Genomic DNA, 18,293 nt, shown 5'->3' with positions numbered 1-18,293 from the left:
GTCAAACAAGTCTTAGCTAACACTAACCAACAAAACTGGAAGGCTAGCTTGAGGTCAACACTGTGCTAACAGCTGCTCCACTCTGAGGAAACAACAGGAAGTAAGACAGAAATATTTTAGTTTAAGAATAAATGCGACTGCATGACTCAGCATTACTGTCTGCGTGGTGCTCACTACCAAGTGTTAACATTTGTTGGCTGTCACAGTCTGAACTCTGCGCTCGTCTCTCCCTCAGTTTGCAAAAGTAGATGAAAAAAAAAAAGCTGTCATAAAAACACTTCTTTTTACTCCAGCAGAGAAGAAGAAGCAGCGCTCTCTTTCTCTGCTGCCTCAGCCTGTAATGTGTGTGCTGGTGCATGAACGTGCACATATTTGTGTGTGTGTTGGATATTAAACTGGCGATGCGGCAACAGTTATGTCAACGACACACAGACACACACAGTTTCATGTTCAATTACACAGAGACTGCTCATTTCTTCTCCGTGGTTTATTTCCTTTACAGCTGCTGCCCGTCCATATGTCCAGCTTTTTTTCTCTTTTAATAAGTGGACGGAGCTCCCCGCCGTCCGCTTTAACCACGTCGTTGGTGAGCAAAAAGATGAGAAAATAGAAAAAAATAAAGAAGCAGCACAAGATGAAAGGAACATGTAAAAGCTTTCTTGATCCTCTGGACAGTTCAGAGAACACAGGAGAGGAAGCGTTTATTGTCTCAGGTCAAGGATTTTTACCTTGAATGAGCCCACAGGAAAAAAATGGTCTCAGTGAGAGGACCCGAATATTAACCGACCATCTCCACCGGAGTGCAACAATCACATCCATCCACTTTCTGCTCCTCGCCAAGGAGATGTTCGGTTCCGTGCCCGAAACATGTCGACTGACTCCTTTCAATGTGGAGGAGCAGCCGCTCTACTGCGAGTCCCTCAAATGGCCGAGGTCCTCACCCTATCTCTGAGGGAGAGCCCAGCCCTCCTTCAAAAGAAACCCGTTTCTACTGTCAGTATCTGCGACTTCATTCCTCAAGTTTTTATATCTGACACATCAACTTCTTCCAGTTTAGCTGGCGCTGTTTTTGACTTATCAGAAAAAGTACTTATCATCTGTATAATCTAACAGTGAAACAATATTTAACAGAACTAAGTATGTGTGTTTAGAAACTATCAACAGGGATCAAATGAAAAGAAAATTGAATCAAATGTTCTGCTGGAGGAGAAATGAAGGAACAAAGAAGGACGGACAGCTGTGCAGTCGTAGCTCTTTCTTCTCCACAGTCTCAGCAGCGTTTTCCACATGGAAAAGATTTATATAAATCCTATAAAGTTTGTTTCTGTCTTGTGTGAAACTTGCATGAAAAGCATACAAGAGTGAAAACAGATATAAGATCCCTTGAAAAATTATATAAATGAAACTTATATGTTTTTGGCTACTTGGGGCGACCGTGGCGCTGGGGGTTGGGAAGCGCATCTGTAACCGGAAGGTTGCCGGTTCGATCCCCGGGCTCTCTGTCCTGGTCGTTGTGTCCTTGGGCAAGACACTTTACCCCTGTCATATCACGCCATCGGGCCGATGGCATATGGCAGCCTCGCTTCTGTCAGTCTGCCCCAGGGCAGCTGTGGCTACAACTGTAGCTGCCTCCACCAGTGTGTGAATGAATAGTGACATTGTAAAGCGCTTTGGGTGCCTTGAAAAGCGCTATATAAATCCAATCTATTATTATTATTATTATTACTTACTAAAACAATATATGAAAGTAATGAGAAAGTGGCCACTTTCATGAGTAAATCATATAAGCCTTCTATGATTCACTATATGAAGTAGGCCACATCTGATGCAAGTCTTTTATAAGTTTTTTCTATTTCTTTTCCATGTGGGTTACTCTGATCAGCTTATTGAAGTTCTCTCAGACATTTAGAACATTTTCACTCGTGCTGTATCAAACTGAGTAAATAACATTCTGCTGTGTATGGTTACATGTGGCCATCAAATCAAATCAGCCCTGTATGAGATCAGCGGCTGTGATTGGCCCTTCGCCAGCGAGGGCGGGTGGAAATCTGTCTAAATGGAAGGAGTGCAGGTCGGACTCTGCAGAGCTACAGCTCATAGATCTTTGTGGTTTTCCTCACTAGAAAAAAGTGAAAACATCTTCAGATCCTGGACAGAGACAAAGAAAACATTCCTAAAAATCCTTCAAATGAGAGTGAAAAAAACCCTTTACAACATGGAAGGACAGGAAATGTCAGACTGAAGGAGGAAAAGGTGAAAGGAGACGAGGAGGGCAGGGCTCAGAGGAGGATGAAATGATGGAGGGCTGAAAACACTTCACTGTAACTACTCTGCTTTCAGCAGGCTCTCACATCTGTAAGTCTGTATCCATGGCAACAACACAGAGAGACAATTATGGGATGAGTCAGATTTGATAACTTTTTATCTGTCCATGTGTTGAATAAGGTTCGAACACGCCGGCAAGTTCATTTATGTAATAAATGGCGAGGTTAGTGAAGTCGTACACATGTGTTTGTGGTGTACACACACACACACACACACACACACACACACACACACACACACACACACACACACACACTAAATAGGCAGAGCTGAGCCTGTGGCTGTGAGTCGTCCACCAGCAGCCAAGCAGAAAATAGGCTCTCAACACTGCGTTTACTGAGAGGTACAAGCTGAGAGTACAGAGAGCAGGAACAGAAGAAGAGACGGAGTAATGAGAAGTAACCCGACGACGAAGAGGGGAAAGGAAGAGGAAAGAACGAGGCAGGAAAAATAGGGAGAAGGAGAGCACGCTTGCACAGAAGCTTTTTCTCTCATGTGAAAGGTCATTCCAGTTTCCTCACATAACTTTACTCCAGGCCAACTTTTTAAATTCAGTCTTTACCTTAGTCCAGATTTCTTATAACATAAAATCCAACTTTTCCTCTCTAACCTTTCTTTTCAGTTTTTCTGTCACATGAATTTGAATTAGTCAGAACCATTTCAGTCCACTGCTGCTTAGCCATCCATTTTCTTCTGCTTTTTCAATTCAGGGTTGTCATGGTTGGGGAGGGGTGGAGCTTATCCCAGCTGGCATGGAGTGAGAGGTGGGGTAGACCCTGGACAGGCCCCGGCCTGTCGCAGGGCTTTGTAGTATTTAAATCTGTATTTTATGGAAAAGGCTGGTTAAGTCATTAGTTTCAGACACTTTGAGAATTCTTCCAGTTGCAGTATCCAGTCCTTCAGTCTGATTCTCCTCTTTTTCACACATTTCAAAAGAGTAAATAATTGAGCCTGAAGTCAAAAAGAAACGAACGAGTGAATTCGGATTTCTGAAAACCATTTTTCTTTCTAACTACTTAAACTATTACTGCAGTCTGACTGAAGCCTGACTGTTGATTGACTGTTCCATTTCATCCCCAGCAGGGACCCTCCTGTTTGTGCAGACGCTGAGAGTGGACGTAAATCAGAGCTGAGCTGGAGGCGCTCGGCCTCAGGAAATCCACTCTGCCTCCAACAGACAGCCAGTGTCCTCAGCAGATGTCGAGGAGCAATAACATCAGACAGACTGCACTGCCGAGGCAGAAAGCCATGCACTATTACACCACATAGACTTCCAATAACACTTCCCGGGTAGATGTAAAAGAGGCAATAAGATTAGACAGTCTGCTGCCGATTGCCAAATGGACTATAACAGATCACGGGCTGCGGGGGGACACTCGGCCTGGCGCAGGAGGGAGGGAGGCCGACCAAGCTAACAGACCTTTTTTGGTCAATTCTCCAAAGGTTGTTGTTTGCTTGAACCAAAGAGCTGGAGGTGAAGTTTTCAGGACACAATCCAAAGTTTGTGTCTGCACAAGTGAATCTTTCAGTAGTCAGACAAACACTGAGTTCATGTTCAGCAGCCTGAAGTCAACCACAGAGACGACTCCTTTTTTTGCAGCTCGTTATGATCAGCTGAAATTGCACACGTGGCAGATGTTGTTCACTATTGTCACGTCTACAGTTTCAGATGGTCTAAAGTCTTTGTCTGTATGAATGCAGAGCCTGAGGACGAGGCTGCAGTGATCTTCTCCTAAAAGCGCAGGCAGCTGCAGCTAGAAGGCGGAGTGTGAAACTGTGTCACACATCAGAAGAAGCCATCGGAGCGACACGCTGATTTACTGGAATACACATCTGTAATTACAGCCATGGCGCCGCGTGCCTGGATGATAGCGCCGTGAAAGCGATTAGCCTATTAGCTTTCATTGAGCACACTGAGCTCTTTCCTTCCTGACTGTTAAAAATAAAACGCCGTACAACACTTCCCTCGTCACGCACACTCACACACTGCTGCTTTGACTGTTGATTGATGTCTCACATATTTTGCTAATATCACAGATTGATCTTCTTTTATGAAATCTGCTGCCAGTGGACCCGTCCGTGTTTGCGTTTGGTCAGAACGATAAGGTCTGCGTTAATTCATCGAGTTGACAACCAGCTTCTTCTTGTTTCTCTATCCTGGATATGCTGACCCTGAATGCTTCAGTGTCAGACCAACCAGACATATTTTCCCCTTTTTCTGTTTGCTGACATGAGAAAACTTCAGACTTACCGCAATGTTACCGTAACTCATTGTTTGTCATTTCTAAAGCTTTGGTTTTGTAATGAAATAAAATAATCTTCCAGATATCTATTTTTGTTTTTATACCCACCGAGAGCATCACGTTAACATTAGAACAAATTGATTTCTAAATCCAGGTTTCTCTTACTTTCAGTTCTCCACTCAGACTAAAGAGTCTGAGAACATCGAGAACGAACAAACACATGCTCTTTAACCCCGCCCCCTCCTCAGACCCGCACACTTTGCTCAGGAGTAATGTTGCACTGCTTGCTGAACAGGCACTCCAACACGAAACTTGATACAGAGAAACCATTTGTGCTGCATGCTGGCGTCCTCACCTGATTCAGAGCTGTACATGTAGACGAACCTGGTCCAGTAGAAGTGCTCGAGCAGGGCCATGAGGGGCTCCTGCAGCTGGGGCCGCAGCTGCAGGACGAACTGGTTGTTGGTCTGCACGGGGAAGGACGGCGTGACGAAGCAGACGTGCAGAGACCCGCAGAAGGACATCAGCATGTTGACCGTCCGCCGGTCGTACAGACCCATGATGGCGTACACTCCCTTAGAGAACTGTGAGCAGACTGGTACAGAAACACAGAACAAGAGGGTTTCATTAATGTTTATTTAGATCATTTTTGAATGCTTTAGTCCGTCTGCCATTTGGAGCCAAACTAACAAATCCCAACATCTACTGGAACAAAGTTTCCACAAGTGTGTTTATTACATGTCTGACAAAAAAAATCTTTACAGTTCATATAACTGAAGTAACATTAAACACATAGACGTGGTTAGATATGACTCCAACATACTGACGATGTTTAATATACCAAGATCTGAAAAGGGGAACAAATTTGACTCAGACCATGGGCCTTGAAAGGATGGGGGGCAGTGGGTTATTGCCCCAACACCCCACTCCCACATCTTTTCTTTTCTTTTGTTTAATGAAACTAAACGTTGCTCAAAACATGTGACCTGATTTAGACTTCTGTGGGAAATCTACCCTTAACCTTCCACAGAACCTGACGTGCACCTCCTGAGAAATATGACCACACATCAGGTCGACGTGGTCGCCATGGAAGGTAACGGCGTATGCGGTAAAGGGGTTACATGTAGTTACATGATAACTAAGAATGTAGAGTTTCTGCAGAATAATCAGTCACAAGTGATCATGTCACTGTCGTTAGCATTTCTCTTCCTTTTTGTTGCTGAATATTAATCAGTGGACTCTTATTGTTATCCTCAGTGCCCCAGCATTTGTGTCTTTTCTGACACATTTACTCAAAAATAAAACAGGCCATTATTCCATTATTTACATCACCAACTACAACAAAAAACCTGTGTTGCTAGCTAACATCAGAGGAAAGTAATGTTTACATCCTGTCACATGGTCACAGCCACGAGTCTTTCGTTAGACGTAGTAACAGAAACGTTTCTCAGCAGAAGGAAAAGCCTTCTAACACGACGCTGCTCCTGGAGGTTTATGGAGTTTGTTTTTTTTACTTACTGGGTCACGATTTCTGGAAAGAGACAGCAACGCTGGCATTTTTAATTTTCGTCCCACAAGGCAATACCATTTAGTTCAATTACATTCAAGAGAAGACAGACATCTCTGACAAACTGGGCATCTCACATCAAAACAATCCAGAATAAACAGAAGTGAATGAAAAACACTACAGACCAGAGTGTTTGGGGAGAACTGTCCCTTTAAAGGCCAGCTGTCTCTCTCTTCCCACATCTGCTTCATTTTGCTTCTGTGCCTTCGGCCGGAGGTTACAGAGTGCCGGTGCTCATAGTAATGCCTACCTTCCTGTGACCTGTGAGTTCACTGGCTGTTTGCAAACCAGCGTGACATCAACAATAAAAACCTCGTCATCTGCCTCCATCCTCTGTCACTAGGAGTCCCTCCATCCTCTGGCCTCTCGCTCACCTCCCGTTCTCTTCCCTCGCACTTACTCTCTCTCTCTCTAATAATGCCATTTGTCTCATTGTCTGTCTTGTTTTTAAGCTCCAGTTGTCCATAAATCCAGGTCAGCAAACAATCCACGAGTAAAATCTAGCTCGTACACTTTATTATGACTCCTCAGTCACACTGTGCTTCATTTTGACTTAATGGTGCAAAACCGTGACAGCTTTTTTCCTTCTTCTTAGCGTTATCTTGTCACATTCGGGTCGCCTTTCTTTGGCATTTTTAACAGTCTTCTTCAAACAAACATGAACACTTCTGAATATGCTGACCTCTGCCATTTTTCATGCATGTTTATTGTTTTATCAGCGCTTCCAGTGGGTTTTCTTCCTCCCATCAACACAGAACAGCCCAATCTCCATGTGGTAATAAGCTAACAGATGATAAAGTGTCCTTATCTTCATGGTAAACAGACATCATCTCTGCAGCTGACTTATCTGCCGCTGTGTAGCTGATGAAGAGCAGCTTCCTGTTTCACACAAAGCGCTCCCACATGCTAAATCCCCGTACACACAATAGCTCTAATCAAATTACTCTGAGATCCTTCACAGTCAGGGATTAAGTCTTAAGACAAAATAATACTCACTGCTGAGGCTCCAAAAGTCATTCTGTAAATCACTGGCTCATTTTATGGTCCTCCCGGATTTAGACTGAATCAAAACATGTCCATATTTGTGTGTCATCACCCAGAAAAATCCCCATTTAGGCTAAAACAAGTGAAACCTGAGAGGAAAGAAGGAAAGAAGGAGGCATCTACACCAGTGAGCAGCAATATTAAAACCACCTGTGCCAATGTTTTGTTACACCCCCTCTCTATGCTGCCAGATCAGTCCTGATCTGCAAAGGTACAGACTGCACAAAACTGTGACTGCATCATGACCTCTTTTGTACCAGCTTGGTGGTGGACCTTTGGTTGCCTCCATAGTTCAGGCTTGTTCATATACATCCCTTTGAGGCCTGATTTGATTGGAATCTGGGGAGTTGGAAGGCTTTTGACACTAATCGGGAGAGAGACGACTGCCATCGGGGAGTGCTGCTGCTAACAGGGCATGTAACTCAGCAGATTTACAATCTAAGTTAGGTCTGCAAGAAGCTCAGTGCTATGCACTTCTCACTTCTTTTAATGTTTTGGCTCATTCACAAAGCATAACTGCCAGTACACTCAACTTCAAGCTAAGCACTTGGACCCAGTACTTGGTCTTCCTACATTGGTAGCTATAGAGGTGCTTTAGGTGTGATGGTTATTAACTTCAAGCTTTCTTCCTGACATAATGATAATGATAATAATAATGGATTGGATTTATATAGCGCTTTTCAAGGCACCCAAAGCGCTTTACAATGCCACTATTCATTCACTCTCACATTCACACACTGGCGGAGGCTACAGTTGTAGCCACAGCTGCCCTGGGGCAGACTGACAGAAGCGAGGCTGCCATATCGCGCCATCGGCCCCTCTGGCCAACACCAGTAGGCGGTAGGGTAAAGTGTCTTGCCCAAGGACACAACGACCAGGACATGACTGTTTGTCAGAGCTGGAGAGTATTTAATCATTACAGGCTTTTGTCTATGGCGCTGACACTGATCAAGTGAAAACCTGAGACCCAAATGCATAAATATTGAACCCTGTATGACATTCAGCTTCTCCAAGTGTAAAAGGAAACTATCTGACCTATCAGTTGATTGGGGCTACAGCATTTGGCCAATCTACTGTTTGAGTTTGAGCTGAACTTTGTTGCCATGCTGGTTCCTCTGGTAGTGGTTCATTGATGTTATGTGTCAAAGTTAAAAACAGTGAGAGTTCAAAAGTTCATACACGGCAACAGACATCTGTTTGTAATTCAGTAACCTATTTTTTAGTGTTGGCCTTTTTCTAAACAGTTTACGATGATGACCTTCCAGATGGTTCTGCATAACAAACATCTGGTGCGTCAGGTTAGTGAAACATCAACCCCTCTTTTGGCAGTAATTGACCTATAAGCTTGTGTAATCGCTATACAGTTACAGATATAAAGCAAATATGGTTAAATCTCCAGGTTGTCTCACCCACCCACACTGGAAGTAAAGCTATTCGGATGCATTCAAATTCAGAGAACAACTGTTAATTAATAGGTTCTTCAGTCTTTCTTCCAGCCGTGGAGCTGTTGATTCAATATGCTTTTGTTTCTCCTGAGTAAACTTCTTAATAAATGGTCCACAGACTGACCAAAACTCAAAAAAGAATCCACTTTTTGCAGTTTTAAAATCAAACTGCTGAAATGTACTTATTCATCTGTTTTTTTGTTTCTAAATTTGCTAAATCGCTGCCAAACTGCTAATCAATGAATCAGTATTGGATCAGACACATAGGTGCTGACAGATGTCCTCGTCTACTTTCTTTGTGAATGTGTGTGTGTCCTTGGTGCAGATCCCTGAGGCCAGCGCTAACATGCTAACAGCAAGACCATCTACCCTTAGCAGACTCACACTGGAAATAACCATCCCCTGTGGGGCCATGCTATCATGCTAACAATAGATGTTTACCCTCAGGCAAATGCTATCAGTGCTAACGAGGTATCTGTCTCTTAGCATTAGCGCTGCTGTCCAACTGGGACGACAGGCGGGTCCTTCATCAGAGGGGGTCGGGCAGCACAGAGTTGACAGATGCTGCGAGCCTTGGGAAGCTTTGTAGTTAGTTGTGTTTAAATTAAAGCCAACATGATGGGAGTCCAGATGTTTAACCTATGGGATTAGCCAATGAAGTGGTTTCTAATTTATGTAGCATTACATAAATAGCTGTCTTTGTTGATTTAATGAGCTCAGTTTGTGCTGTTTTTTTCCATAATGATTTAAAATTCATGTCATATTTTGTCTCTTTAAATGTATGAATATTCTTTTTTTTAATGCCTTTTATAAACTGTTGCATAAAATACCAAATGTGGTTGTCGTCAGTGTAACTATTTTTCCTTTTGTAAGTAAGTAACCAGGAGAAATGTCAAACGTGAGACTCTTTCTTGACCCGGTCATTGATTTCAAAGAGTTTGAGATTGAATGCACAGCAACACAACAATCTTTTTTCAGCTTTGTAGGGGTTAAAAATCAGCCTGCAGAGTGTTGAATAGTGGTGTGAAGACATGCTTGCAGTCAGATTCTTTAAACTTGGCAGAGCCAGGCACATTCCCTTTTTTTGGCCTTAATGTTGATGCTGCCTTTATGTCAAATGGGACATTTTTTTAATGTGAGTTTTGCCGTTTCAGTCTATTTTTTTTAATATAGACACTGATCCAGTTTGAGAATATACAATGCAAACAAGCTGTCGTCGTTCTTTCCAAAACGATTCAGTTCCTCTGATGATCGAGAGGAGGTCAGTGATGTGTGACAGGATTTTGGTGAGACTACGGCGCATAACGTGCAGGTTTTAGTTAAACATGAGTTGCAACGATTTTCATGAAATCGTCCAGCTCGGGTGATTTTAATCGCACTTGAAAATCATTTGGAAAAATGTGTTATTTTGTGCAATTTATGACTTTTCTATGTTTATTTTAACTGCAAGCTTGAATCAGCTAATAGTTTCCAGCTATATCAAAGTCAACAACTCAACGTTGCGTACACACCCAAATACTCAAACACACGGCTCAACTCACCACCACTGAATTCTGTGCGTTTCTGAAGTCTCATCCAGTTGTGATGTCTTTGCGGTTTGGCAGCAGAACGTGTCCAAGAACAGCTGAGACAGCAGATAATTGGTTGAGTGTGTGCAGAGATCAACACAGCCTGGACCTGGCTGTGTGTTGCCTGGTTGTGCTGACAGATAGGTGGAAACTGCATTTGTGTGTGGACTGGTTCATAGGCACTCTGGTAACTTGGGTGCATTAAACACACATAAAAACAGAGGAAATTGTTTTCACATCAGTCAGAAGAAAGTTCGAGGGCCTGGCAAATAGAAACCACTATTGGAGATCACTGGAGATGTTCTTAAAATACAGGAGAGTGCAGGTACGTGTGATGCTATTAGTTATACTTTTATTAGACCCTGTTCCCATCTTTGTGTTTGGCACTTCAGTTTATTTCCCTCTTGATGACTTGTTTCATTTCCACTCATATTACTTTCACTTGCTGTTTAAGTTTAGATGCTAAAAACTACTAAAAACAAGGCCGGACACATTTTAACCACAGTGCGAGTGCAACCTTAAAGCTGCTAAATAAGATTCATATTAGATGTACCTCATTTGCTGTAACACCAATCAAAAGTCCAGTATGGGTTCACTACGTGCTGGACTTCCTGTCTCCACCACAGATGTTTAAACCACAGCTGTCCTGATTCAAGCCACCTTTAACGTTCAGGAGCCAAACAGTGAATGAGGACATCGATCACGGCGTCTCAGCGAATGAGCTGACCTCGCCTCGTACCCACAGAGGCTCCTCCAGTCAGACAGCTCGCTCCTCGCCACCTAAGGCTTTTAGACAGAGCTTTATTTAAACACAGCCCACAGTCGACGACGCCAAGTGCCACGGGGCCCGCAGCTGAGACCGCGTCTACCCACAGAGCCATTCATCCTCCTGACACGCCGGTCCATCTCTGCAGATCTGCCTGTCTGTGATGAATAATCATCATCACCCTCATGTTTGCAGGGAGAGAGAAGAGGAAGAAAGGACTCTTCTGCCCAGGGGAACAGGCGGGTAATTGTGAGGACATCTATTAACCTTAGGCTTTCACCGTCATCCTCCTTCTCGACTGTTTACTCTCCTCCACCGAGCAAACAGGCCGGCCCGGAGACACACAGCCGATGATCAGGTCACTGTCTCGGTGCGCCGTTCGGCATTCTGTCACTCGGCCAGCACGAGTCACTGTCGCTTCTAACAGAGTGACATCGAGTCAGGTCGGAAACAGAAAGAGGAGTAACTCCAGCACCAAAGCTTTCATAGTGACATTTATATTCACCGTTTATTTGATCTGAGGTGACGTTCAGGGAGAGATTCAGCTGGAAGTGTGTGACATTATAAAAGCCCAAAATGGGAACTTCAAAGTTCACAGACAGTGGAGTGGTGAAGACATGAGCCCTCTGTCTAAATACCCTTTAAATGTCCATCTGAGTTTATATTCTTAGACTTTTTAAACTTGGGTGGTTTCAACGTATAAATCTCAACAGTAAAGTCCAGCTGTGTCTAATGTTAAATTGTCTGACTTCACAGCAGAAATAAACATGCTTACAGCCCACTGCAAACAAACAAACACACAAAAAGTATAATAGCTCACTTCCATTCTGCAAAGGGGGGGATGCTTTTATAACTAAGCTTTAAAAATGTACAAATGTAAAAATCAACAGGTGTGGATACGAACGTGAGGAGCTGTAGGTGCTACTTTAGCTTCAGAGTGCTGTCACAGTGGCTACGTGTACAGTGTACGGCAACTACACGTCATTTATTCGGTGTTAAAGGCTCTGGAAGCAGGTGTCCAGGACCGAGAGGCCAACAGTGAGATCTTCAGTTCAAATAAAATTAGAAGAGATGAAATTTCAATTCTGACTCGCAGTGATCTGAGCGGCACTGTGAACCCAGCCCAACCTCAGGCTCTAATTAATGTGTTTTGTAGCAATGCTGAATAATGAATTAAATGACTGCCTTCCTCGGGGTGATGCAGCGCACACACACACACACACACACACACACACACACACACACACACACTAAAGTCATTTAGGCAACTGCTGCCTCTGAGGCATCAATGCAATAATCTCCTGCTGAGAACGCAGCTCTGACACACACAAAGTTACACAGACACGCTGATCTAGAGCCTCTCTACATGTGTTACCCCCCCTACAGTTGTAGGTTCAAACCCCATCTGTCAGCTCAGAGCTCAGAACCTCTACATTTACATTTCAATCATCCACAGAGATTTACCCACAATTCACTGCAGAGATAACAAAAGCTGCGTGAACCACTCAGCCTTTATTTAGCAGAAGAAGACAAACCTTGACCTTGCTCTTGTCATGGTCCCTGTGCCTCACCAGCTGATCCTGTACTAGGCAACATGTGTTTTGTTGTTTTTTGCTCTCTCCTTCTCTCTCACCTGTAGGGGCGGTGCTCATTATGGGCCCCCGCCCCTGGCCCACGCACCTGCCATCTCCACACCTGCTGGGTGATCGCAAGGTCTATTTAAGACGGCAGCACTGTGTTACTCGTCGCTGGATCATTGGGCTATCAGCGTCAGACACTCTGCCGTTAGTGAGTTAAATTTCCGTCAGTTCGTCGTTAACGCTAGTTTCTGTGTACAGATCTACCCCGGACCTTCCCCTGCCTGCCTGTTACTGTGTGGACGAGTGAGTGGATTTGTGTTACCCCACTGTGGAGAAAGGAGAGAGATTCTTTGGAGTGTGTCTGATTTCCGTTCTTCCCCTCACATGCCCTGGACCCCCATCCCCTCCCTCCAGCACGTTGCAAACAGTGTCACCTGGTGTCGTTGTGTTAATAAACTGACTGTCTACTCTGCAAGGATTCCCGGCCTGCGCCTGAGTCCATTAACTACAACCTGACAGTTGTTGGCATATGTGCAACTAAAATGACTGATGAAATGTGTCTGATGTCAAAATGTTCAAAAATGAAAAGCTCAAAGTTTTCATGGTGATTTAATTTCTTTGTTATTCTGGAACAGTGACAATAAATTCAAACAAACTAAAAAAAAGGTTGATATCAGTTAAATTATTGAAAAAAAAAAAAAAAGGTCCTTATTTAGGTGAATTCACTGAATCTCTTATAATAAAAAGCTGAACCAAAACTTACCACGAAGTTAAATCAACAGAACTCTGCTTTCACTTTAAATAAACCTTTATTAATTGATTTTCCCAGGCAACCTGCTGATTCACATGGCCTAAGTGCATTTCCTGGAAGCAAAATCTCAAGTTTTTTCCTCATACCTGCAGGATGGATGCAAAGCACCCAGTAGCTATGACACCCAAATTTCTGAGGCTTGACTGAAGAGGAGAAGATTTAGAAGAAGATATAACCCCTAATTTCTAAAATCTCACGATCAGGAGCAATAATCATAGTTTCTCTTTTATCTGTGTTTACATGAAGGAAGGTTTTATGTAATAGTTTGAATTCTTTTAGCAAATACTTAAAGTAGACAATGTAAAAAACTATATATAAAGTCTCTGACTGAATGTCATTAGCATGATAAGAGGTATTAATGTAACGTCTAATAATTTGGTCTTCAGGGAGTTTGTAAAGCCAAAATGTAAAGCCCCGAGAGGCAGAACTCACTTAATTCATTTCAACAGTAAAATATCTCCAGGACATATTTATATTTTTGATCACAAACAAGTCATTAAGCCTGTTTATCATGATGCTGTGAGCAACAGAGACGGGCTCCAATAAAACTAAAACTCTGAATTCTCTGGAGTCTGCTGCTATCAACACGTCACCAGAAACAGTAAAATGTGCAAAACAGACTGAAAAATGTCTGCGATATTATTTTTCTCCATCAAATAATTAAGTTGCTCAGCTACTGGTATGTTACAGCCCGATGTCCTCGTCCCTAATAGCAACGGAGGTCAACTGAACCAAATCCAAACACAAGAAGATCAATACTGAAAATTATAGTTTTAATGCAGTACAGCTGTTTCAAACACAAGGAAAACCACACGCCCGACTGCGACCTTTGAACTCTCTGAGGTCAGGAACCAGTTCTTCACACATCAGCGTTTTGATTCTGTTGTTTAATCCAACATTTAGCGTTTGTCAGTGGACAGTGAGATGTTTCCGGCTCCTTCTCTAAAACTCTGCGCTTTAGTTCTCCTCTCTCCTCCTTTGTTATTTCCTCTCTGAACACATCTGAATCTTCCTCTTTTATCCTGCCACTCTGCCATCTGATATCACTTCTGTTTGTCCGACATGAAATTAGAGATTAAGATTATTAATTAAAGATAATCCCCTCCCTCCCTGCAGCTAGCCCTCGTGTCTGACAGACGGCTTTTCGTTTTTGCCATTATTTGCCAAATTGTGTTGTTGAGATAAAACGTCTTTCCAGGCGATACACGCAGCGCTCTTTTTTTCAGGGCTGCACTTTATCCTCATTTCACATTTGAGGCATTCAACTGAGCGTGTAACTACAAGTGAGTCCTCAAGGGCGAAATGTCACCAGCAACCCAAATCAGCCCTCTCTCTCTCTTCCTGTTTCTCTCGCTCCTCTCTTTCCACCGGCTTCCTGTCTCAGTGTGTCCGACACGATGCGCTCTTTATTTTTTTTATTTTCTACACCAATAAACAACAAATAACACTAACTACGGGGAGCGGGGCAGTCGTGTTTCTTCCTTCTGTCGTCTCAATCTGTACGCTCCTGATAAGGCGAGTCCTGGCAGCGAGAATCACCATTTAATTTCTCCTCCGTCTCCCTCCCTGCCTCCTTCCTCCTCCTCCCATTTTCATCTGGCCCTCGGGGAGGGCGGTGAGTTAAAATGTGAGTGAGCGGGCTCCCATGCTGCTGCTGCTCAGTGATTACAGCTGATATTTAATGTGCAAAGTTAAAATGCTGAGGATTCAGAGGAGGAGCTGTGATATTACAGCTGCTCCGTCTGATGAAGTGTGAAAACTCAAACTTTAAAAGACCTCTGCGTCACCTCAGAACACCTTTGGGATTAATGGACTGCAGTCACACTCCACGTGTGCGCTAACACTGGCTGAAACAGCAGTGAGATATAAACTGTAATGTTGTTCTGTTGTATGCATAAGAGCTGAGAGAGCAGTGTGCTGTATATACTGTAGACCTGTGTGGAATGACAAAGGGGACTTTGTTACAGCTAGCTAGCTAGCTGCCTCCACGCTGGCTTTTACGGTAGAAAGCAGAGAGGTCAAAACAGCAGAAATGTAGTAACCAGTACAAACACCAGCAGAATGCACCAGTGCCTGAAACTAAGTTTGATACCACGGTAATAAATAAATAAGACATAAATGAAAGTACATCATTTACCTAAACATAAAGTACTTTATTAAAAATAGTCATAGACATGGTGGAGGCAGACAGCTTATTTAAATGCACTATTACTATGAGCGATAACATTACCCATGCTTATCCATACCATACAAACACTTAGCTTAAGGAACATAGTTGATTTCACAGCAATCTTTCTTATAAAAACCTTGCATAGCCAGCTCTTATGATAAGCTGATATGATAACATACAGACAGACAGCTTGGGGTTTTTGCTGAAGTTGATCAAATGCCTGTTTGGCCAAACAGTCTCCATAATATAAATCTGAGTTTCCGAGTAATATTAGCGAACATTAGTTCACCTAATTCTGGTGAGGAGTCTGTTTGGTGGTTAGAGATCTAACTTTGAGAAGCTTATGAATTAAAATGAGAGGAGGATGTATGGGTGGAGAACGGTTCAATCAGGGGTGAGAGCACTTAATGAAGAGGGTGAGGAGTGGAATGCTGCTGGTCCACATGACATACCTGTGAAGGTATGCGGGCATCTATGAGAGAGGGCAGTGGGCTTTTTTTACCTGATCGGTTAATGTGTTGGCGGAGAGGTATAAAGAAGGTCAAGAATGTCTCATTGTGAATGAGGACACAGAGTTAAAGGGGAGGTAGTTTAGGTAGATGAGGTTAAATATCGGCGGTCAGCCATCCAAAGCTACAGACACTGCGTGACAAAGGTGAGGAGAGAGGACAGGTAGGGTGGAATCAAAAATCAGGAGTCATTTCTGATGGAAGGATAAAAATATCAGATATATAACAAAGTCTGGTTTCTAGACGAAATCTTCTGTGATTGTTCATTTATAGACATTTGTCCTCGTCATTCTATGTATTTATTTTTAACACATTATTCATTTTTATTCATTTATTTATTTTTACCTTGACTTCATTGTTTGCTTATCTCTGCCTTGACATGCAGCTGTAAACTATTTGGGATCCGAGCCGATCATAAAGTAAAATAAGACCCATGGAATAGTCACTCTTCCTTAAATTTAACAGACTAGCTCAGCAATAGAGACGCTTCATATTTTCCCTTGAAATCAAACAGTGTTTTATACGTTTGCTGCAGTAAAATTCAGTGTGACACTTGTTTAATTTCACAATCCTGCAGGTGAGCGGTGTCGCAAAGCAATTTAACGGCCCGAAAAATTACCTTAGCCAAAATAAAAGAAACTTCATTTTCTGTGCTCGGAGTACTTTCCTCCACTTCATTTCTTCTCTGCTGACGGATGGATTTTCTGCCGCTCAGCCCCGAACCATTACTTCAGCCTAAGAAAAAATAAAATAAGCTCCATATTTCTTCATAAAACGGTGCCGTCGCAGATTTTCAAGGTGCGGTGGGGTGCGAGTTCATGGAGCCATCAGCAGAGTCTGAGCCTGCGTTAACACGGGGTCACGCTCAGGTTAAAGCTCCATTCACAACCCTGTTACATGCTCTGCTACACTGGGATGCTCGCTCCAACCCCCATCCCTCTCTCTGCCTGTCCTGACTCAATTCATTTCACTTCTATTCAGTCCATCTCCATTCAATTCAGCCCAATTTGCTGGCGTGAATGAGACATGGTGACGTATTGGCAAAGACTGCATTTGGGTTCCTTTGAAACACGATGTTTTTATTATTGCCGCAACATCTTTATTAAGATCCAGGCTTCTCTCCATCACCCGCTCTCCTCTGCTGCTCTGCAGTGACTGTAAAAGGTCACGACCTCAGTCCCACATATTTTGCTCTGTTCTCGACCTCAAGAGTCAACTCATTAAAGCTTATCTGCCGTCTTGTTGAGAGTGAGATGAGTCAGTGTGTCAGTTAAAGGCCAAAGCCAGAAGGCAGTTAGTGTAGCTTAGCAAAAAACAGGAAACAGTGGGGACAACTTATCCGGCTTTGGAGAAAGATAACAAAATCCTCTGAATCGTTCCAGCAAGCATGTCTTGAAGCAAGCAAGCAATTTATTTATATCGCACTTTCAAAACAACTCTCAGCTGAAAATAAAGTGCTGTACACATGACATAACAAATAACAATAGTGAAATAGTATATGTAAAAAAATTAATAAATAAAAATAAATGCAAATTTAATTAGACTAAAAACATATAAAAAGTCCGGGTCAGGGAGCAAAAGTGAGTTTTAATGATGGACAATGATGGAGCCTCTCTTATGAGCTGAGGCAAATTGTTCCTGAGATTTGGAGCAACAATAGAGAAAGCCCTGTTCCCTCTGAGCTTCCTCTTAAACCTGGGTACCTCCAGGAGCAGCTCGTCAGCTGACCTGAGAGACCTAGGAGGTGAAGAAGCATGAAGAAGCTCAGAGAGATAAGGTGGAGCAAGACCATTTAAACATTTAAAAACAAACATTAAAATTTTAAAATGAACTCTAAAATGAACAAGCAGCCAGCTGAGTGAAGCCAGGATAGGAGTTATATGCTCTCTCTTACGTGATAAAAACTGGACTTGACAGTAATTTGAGTGTTCAATTTAAAATCACTATCCATCTAAAAACCCAAGTTAGTGACAACATGCGTAAAATACTCTGCCAGGGTCCCAAATCAATAGTGGAGGGGTCACAAGGTCCACTAGGACCAAACACAATCACCTCAGCTTTGCTTGAATTGAATCTTAGAAAATTTGGGGCCATCCAAGTTTTAATATCATCTAGACATGTCAAAAGTGGTTGAATGGAAGAGGCGCCTTTCTGCTCCAGAGGCAAATAAATCTGACAGTCGTCAGCAGTGTTGTAAGTTAAGGTAAGTTACTTTAAAAAAAGTAATTAATTACTAATTACTTAATCAATATTGTATTTAAAATA

General features: G+C 42.8%; 1 protein-coding gene across 2 annotated transcripts in view; it reads right to left on the bottom strand.

The window, feature by feature from the left end:
• Positions 1-18,293, bottom strand: part of LOC146700852 (glutamate receptor 1-like) — a 109,181-nt gene that overhangs the window by 57,347 nt on the left and 33,541 nt on the right. For both annotated transcript variants that reach the window (XM_085471105.1, XM_085471106.1), the window contains exon 3: positions 4,924-5,163. In XM_085471105.1, coding sequence (XP_085327231.1) covers positions 4,924-5,163 — 240 coding nt within the window. The remainder of the gene's footprint in view (positions 1-4,923; positions 5,164-18,293) is intronic.

The sequence above is a fragment of the Copadichromis virginalis genome, linkage group LG10 (genome assembly GCF_057382275.1).
Source record: "Copadichromis virginalis isolate Kocher_CV1m ecotype Utaka linkage group LG10, C_Virginalis_male_GT1.1, whole genome shotgun sequence".
Classification (NCBI taxonomy): domain Eukaryota; kingdom Metazoa; phylum Chordata; class Actinopteri; order Cichliformes; family Cichlidae; genus Copadichromis; species Copadichromis virginalis.
The sequence above is the reverse complement of the archived record's forward strand: the minus strand, read 5'-3'. Positions and strand labels throughout refer to the sequence as shown.